This window comes from Ailuropoda melanoleuca, chromosome 6 (genome assembly GCF_002007445.2).
Source record: "Ailuropoda melanoleuca isolate Jingjing chromosome 6, ASM200744v2, whole genome shotgun sequence".
NCBI lineage: Eukaryota > Metazoa > Chordata > Mammalia > Carnivora > Ursidae > Ailuropoda > Ailuropoda melanoleuca.
Genome location: NC_048223.1, coordinates 31,402,427 through 31,409,221, shown reverse-complemented (window position 1 = coordinate 31,409,221; position 6,795 = coordinate 31,402,427). Strand labels below are relative to the sequence as shown.

At 41.8% G+C, this 6,795-nt stretch overlaps 1 protein-coding gene across 1 annotated transcript in view; it reads left to right on the top strand.

Annotated features, from left to right (window-relative positions):
* Positions 1 to 799: 799 nt before the first annotated feature.
* Positions 800 to 6,795, top strand: part of GADL1 (glutamate decarboxylase like 1) — a 142,989-nt gene continuing 136,993 nt past the window's right edge. Inside the window, exon 1 of the mRNA XM_034661767.1 lies at positions 800 to 955. Coding sequence (XP_034517658.1) covers positions 803 to 955 — 153 coding nt within the window. The 5' untranslated portion in view covers positions 800 to 802. The remainder of the gene's footprint in view (positions 956 to 6,795) is intronic.

Genomic DNA, 6,795 nt, shown 5'->3' with positions numbered 1-6,795 from the left:
ATATTTGGATTCAGTTGCCAGAATTATTTTTGGGGAGGGCTATTTTGGGTAGGCAGTAACCTTTCTTCTCAGATATAGATTTCCATGTTGACTTTTAACCTTTAGTCACTGACTGGCAATTCTACAGTCCTGAAGATGTTCCATTCCATCCTTCTGCCTGTGCCCAGACTGCAAGTTTGAAAAGTTGAGGGCATCAAATGTGGATTAACACCAACCATCATGTGACTCACTTTCTTTTATTCTTCATTCATAAGAGAGTGGCTGAGTATATGGATGGAGGGGCTGTCAGGGACAAAGGAGTGTTTTTGATATAAAGGGTCATTTAAACATGGGCTTAAAATGTAAACTTAAGAGAGGTGATACGTCAATAGTTTTTTCTTCTTTAGGAATGACTTATTCCTACAAAGGGGATAGATGGCAGTCCTTAACAAATTACAAAAGAGCATGTGTGCACAAAATAGACATGGGCTCGTGTCTACAACGATCTTTCTGTGCATGTGTTTGAAAGGCCTTTGCAAGAGTCAGTAAAATGGGTTGAATTTACATTTCTTGAGCTCCTTCACACTCCCTGATGCCAAACAGCAGGAATGGAAAATAGAACTTTCTTTCCTTACCTCTATGATGCCATCGGGAACCATCAACAACTGTCCGCTTCGATGCCCCAAATGTATTAAAAGAAGATATGTCATTTGAGGCTGGGATAGTGGTCCGTGTTTCCCCTTGTGCTTTGTTGTGATCTAATGAGATTATGTCTCAAACATGATTTGCGTGTGTGATTCCAGGAGATACGCATCAACAAGAGATGATTCCCAGCAAGAAGAACGCTGTTCTTGTGGATGGGGTTGTACTGAATGGTCCCACAACAGATGCAAGAGCAGGAGAAAAGTTTGTTGAAGAGGCCTGTAGGCTAATCATGGAAGAGGTGGTTTTGAAGGCTACAGATGTCAGCGAGAAGGTAAAAATAAAAGATATCTATTAGAAATCCCTGGAATGGGAAAGATAGGTTCTTTCCAAATCTGATGGTTAGACGTAAGGGAAATAGGAAGCTCATGCTATCTTTGTTTCAAGGGGATCCCAGCTACCCAAGTGGGATCCCACCCAGTATCTGCTTTCCTGGAGGCTTCGGCTGCTAACTTTGCCAGCCATCATTTGTTGGGAGACTGGCTGAGACCCCAGGCTTTGAGGGCATGAAACACAGGGATGAAGCCTTCTGCCCTATAGCAATTTAGATGATGAATAAACCAGACGATCTTGACGTTACACACTCTGAAACATACTCTGCTCTCCATTTTCTTGGACACCTTCTTTTTGTTACTAGGAAAAAACAAGCAGAATATGGAAAAGAGTATGAAAAGATTTTAAATTTATCTGAGGCTCCTCCCCAGCAGCTGGTTTGTGCTTAGACTGGAAATCTTGGATTGTTACATCTGACTTCTGATTGGCACCAATTGCTGGTTCTAGTTCTCCAATTCAGGCTTAAGTTCCGATTCAAACTGACATTGCAATTATTACTAATGACTTCTACTCTTAAGAGTACTTGCTATGTGCCAGGTGATGTGCTCAGGACTACTCCATATGAATTGTGTATTTAATTCTTACAAAAACACCAAGAAGCAGGGGCCGTATGTTAACCTATTTTAAGGATGAGGAAAGAAGTGAGGCACAAGGAGGTCAAGTACTTTGCCCAAGATCACATGTTAGTGATTATAAGAGCTGACACTAAAATCTAGGCAGTCTGGCTTCAGTCTGGGTCTTTAACTTCTCCTCTGTATGTCTCTTACAATCGCTGCATTATCCTTTATCGCATTGATTATCTTTCATGTTGAAATTGAATTATCAATGAACAGAAGTAGAGGAAGGATTTTTATCCGAATTCCGTTAGTCAAAAATAAATGTCATTAAAAAAAAGATTTCGAATGTGAAGAGGTATTTATTCTGAATTTTTGACCACATACATTTGGGAAAATTGATAGGAAAATAGATCGAAATGTCCTGTGACCTTAGAACAGCTATATTCAAGGCAAAATCACTGATGGTATTTTTTGATTACATATTTATAATTGCCTATTTTCTGGTCTTATCTGTACTTGTGAAATATTTTGGACCCGCTTTACTTTGGAGCACATTGCTTTTCTGGTAAGCTTTTTTCTTTTTTAATTGGCCTTTATTCAGTCATTAAATATTAACTGAGTGTTAGCTACGGGTAAGCCATTATATTTGGCCCTGGGGGATATAAAGACAAATAAGATAAAGGCTCAGCTTTGAACAGAATTTACAGTCTAATTGGAAGGATAGGTTTTCCTTGGAAAAGAGAACAGGGGGTCCCAGTTAAAAATATGATAAATGTGTGTAATGGGGGCAGACTTTGGGGATTTCATAGAGGAGTGGGTGCTCTGAGCTCTGATATGGGATGTGAAGGTCAAGTAAGATTCTGATGGGCAGGGAGAAGTCAACCCATGTGTGTTGAGGAAAGCAGGAAGGTAAAGAAGGGAAAAAGCATGGCAAAAGGGAACTTTCTGCCTAGAAAGAAGGGCTCAGACAGGTGACTAATGGGAGATAAGAGAAGGAGGGGGGCTTAAGACCCTAAGTCCTCAACGAAGGAACCCCATGCTGATGGCAATATAGTAGCCCTGCAGGCTATCCACCTGAATTTGGGTTAAACAGTATGTTGCGGTTGGGGAAGGAGGTGGAATTTTCATGCTACCAACTTAGTCTAGCTTTGTCAGAGATCCAACAGGGCACCATTAAAAGGTGACCTTCAGATACATCCTCACACTTCATGAGACGATTACTTCTAGTACCTTCTCTTGTAGATATTCCTTCTCAGCCACTTTTTGAAAAAAGAGTTCTAATTTACATCTGGTAAAATTTGCTCTTTTTTTGGTGTGAAGTTATAGGAGTTCACTAAGCCATGTAAATACACCACAATCAAGATATAGAGCAGTTCCATCACCCCAAAATTCCCTGTGCCCCTCCAGAGTCAAGCCCTGCCCCTTACCATAATCCCTGACAGCCGCTGATCTGTCTTCTGTGCCTTTTTTTTTGCCTTTTCCACAGTGTCAGACAGATGGAGTCCTATCACAAGAGGGCTTTTGAGTCTTGCTATTTCCCCTCCTCAAAATGCATTTGAGATTTCATCATGTTGTTGTGTTGATAGGGATACTTCATTTTACTGCATTTTATTTTCTTGCACTTAGCAAATAGTATGTTTTTTACAATTTGGAGGTTTGTGGCATCCTTGCACCCAGCAAGTCTGTCAATGCCATTTTTCCAACAGCATTTGCTCACATTGTGTCTCTGTGTCATCTTTCTGATAATTCTCACGATATTTCAAACTTTTTCATTATTTTGTACTTTTTATATATTATAACATATTAGAAAACATATTATATATATTATAACATCATATTATAAAATACAACAATTTTTTATACTTTGTTTTAATCAGAGATCTCTGATGTTACTATTGTGATTGCTTTGAGGGGCCACAAAGGGCAACCATGTAAGACAGTGAACTTACTGATAATGTTGTGTGTGTTCTGACTGTTCTACCCACCAGCAGTTCTCCTGTCTCCCTCCCTCTCCTTGAGTCTCCCTATTCTGAGACACAACAAGATTGAAATAAGGCCAGTGAATAACCCGGCAATGGCCTCTAAGTGTTCCTCTGCAAGATGGAAGAGTTTCACATCTCTCAATTTAAATCAAAAGCTAGGAATGATGCAGCTTAGTGAGGAAGGCACTTGGAAAGCCAAGATCGGCTCAAAGCTAGGCCTGTTGCCCCAAACAGTTAGCCACATTGTGCCTACAAAAGAAAAAGTTCTTGAAGGAAATTAAAAGTGCTACTCCAGTGAACACCTGAATGATAGGAAAGTAAAGCAACCTTATTGTTGATCTGGAGAAAGGTTCAATGGTCTGGATAGAAGGTCAAACCAGCCACAACATTCCCTTAAGCCAAAGCCTCCTCCAGAGCAAGATCCTCGTTCTCCTCCAGTCTACGAAGCCTGAGAGAGGTGAGAAAGCTGCAGAAGAAAAGTTTGAAGCTAGCAGAGTGGGGTTCACGAGGTTTAAAGGAAGAAACCATCCCTGTAACATGAAAGTCCAGAGTGAAGCAGCAAGGGCTGTTGTAGAACCAGCAGAAAGTGCCTCAGAAGACCTACACTAGACCTCGGGTGTTTCAGGGTGGGTGACACAACCTTCTGTTGGAAGAAGGTGCCATCTAGAACTTTCAAAGCTAGAGAGGAGAGGCCAATGCCTGGCTTCAAAACTCCAACAGTCTGACTCTCTTGTTAGGAGCTAAGGCAGCTGCTGACTTGAAGCTGAAGCCAGTGCTCATTGACTCTTCTGAAAACTCAGGGGCCTTTGAGATGATGCTAGATCTTCTTTGCCTGTTCTCTGCAAATGGAACAACGAAGCCTGGGTGACGGCACATCTGTTTGTGACACGGTTTGCTGAATATTTCAAGTCCACTGTTGAGACCTACTACTCAGAAAAAGAGATTCCTTTCAAAATATTACTGCTTGTTGACAACGCACGTTGTCACCCGAGAGCTTTGTAGAGAGGTACAGAATTAATGATTCCACGGTTGCTAATGAAACATCCATTCTGTAGCCCGTGGATCAAGGAATAATTTCAACTCTCAGGTCTTATCATTTAAGAAGCACATTTTGTAAGTTTATAGCTACCATAGATAGTTATTCTTCTGAAGGTCTGGGCAAAGTAAATTGAAAACATTCTGGAAAGGATTCACCATTCCAGATGCCATAAATAGCATTTGCGATACACAAGAAGATGTCAAAATACCAATATCAAGAGGAGTTTGGAAGAAGTTGATTCCAGCTGTCGTGGACGACTTTGAGGGGTCAAGACTTTGGTGGAGGAAGTCACTGCAGGTGTGGTGGAAACAACAAGAGAACTGGACTTAGAAGTGGAGCCTGAAGATGGGATTGCATTGCTGCCATCTCATGCTCGAACTTGAATGGATGAGGAGCTGCTTCTGATGGATGAGCAAAGAAAGTGGTTTCCTGAGAAGGAACCTACTCCTGGTAGAGATGCCATGAAAACTGTTGAAATGACAACAAAGGATTTAGGATAGTACACCAACTTAGTTGAAAAAGAGGCAGCAAGTTTTGAGAAGATCAACTTCGATTTTGAAAGAAGTCCTACTGTAGGTGAAATGCTATCAAATAGCATCACATGCTACAGAGAAATTGTTCATGAAAGGAAGAGTCAATAAATGCAGCAAACTGTATTTATTTTAAGAAATTGCCACAGCCACCCCAACCTAGAGCAGCCACCATGTCAATCAGTCCGCAGCCATCAACATGGAGGCAAGACCCTCCACCAGCAACAAGATTACGACTCACTGAGAGCTCAGATGATAGTTTGCATTTTTTAGCAATAAAATCGTGTTGGTTCATAATCTCCTCAGGAGTTTCCTGGGCGAAACCTGAAACTGGCTCCTGACAGAGAGCAGGGAGAGACCAAAGAAAGAAACAGGCCCCTCCAGGTTGGCAGGAAGCAGTTTTAATAAGGAAAGGGGACTTATGTAGGAGACTCGTCTTGGGAAGCTGCAAGATGAGTGGATCCTCACACCTGTCTGCCAAACCTTAAAAGTTTTGATAGATGATAGATGATAGATGATAGATAGATAGATAGATAGATAGATAGATAGATAGATAGATGCCTCAACTGGGTTTAATCAAATACACTATGCAGCTGTTCTCAACACCACATCATTATGTCAAGGCTGTGTTCTTGGAGCAGCCTCTGGGAACAGGAGACACAAGTGAAGCCAGATTCCAAAGACTTAGGAGGGGACAAGGAGCCTCTGAGGGCCCAGGCCCAGCTTGTGGGTCATTGGGTGGTCACCTCTTCTTGAGGACCTCCCCCAACAAGTACTTTTTAATTCAGGTATGTACATTTTTTAGACATAATGCTATTGCACACTTAATAGACTAGACGGACCACTGTAAACATAAATTTATATGCACTGGGAAACCAAAATCTTTGTTTGACCCACTTTATTTCGACATTCTCTTTATTGAGGTGGTCTGAACCAAGCCTGCAGTATCTCTGAGATACGCTTGTATCAGTAGTTGTTCCTTTGGATTGTCTCAGTCACTTTTGATTTACCTCTGCTTATTATGGTTCTCACATCAGAGTTTAATTTCATACCTCTTGTACAATTCAGTATTTCTTCCTGCTTTCCTCAACCTCCCACCTCCTAGTCTCCTGACTTCCTGGCTACTCCCCTGTCTCTCTCCTCCCCTCCACAGCTGAACTTTTTAAAGATTGTCTATGCTCCCTCCCTCCTTCTCTTTCCTCACCTCCCACACCCTCGCTCTGTGGCAATCTGGCCTCCACTCCCACCTCTCTAAGTCAAACGGCTCTTGCCAAGAACACCTCCTTGTTGATAAATCCAATGAGCACTTCTCAGTCTTTATCAAATTGGGCTTCTCAACAGGATTTGATAGTGATGACCATTTTCTTGAAACATTCTGTTTTCTTTGTTTTAGTAGCACTGAACTCTTCTCAGATTGTCCTTGATTCTCTGGCTTGTCTTCTAGCTCACAAGTGAGGTCCTCTCCCTTTGCCCATGTCTTAAGTGGTGGTGGTGCCCAGGGGAGATCCCATGCCTTTCCTCTTAGTGGTAGAGTCTCTCTGAGTGTGTCCCCCATGTTGTATTATCATGGTGGATGTCTGGAACTCTGTTCTCGGTCTTTTACAAGAGCTTCAGACCAACGGTTGCACCCCTTTTGGATGTCCTGAGAGACCTCAGACTACATATGCCCAAAA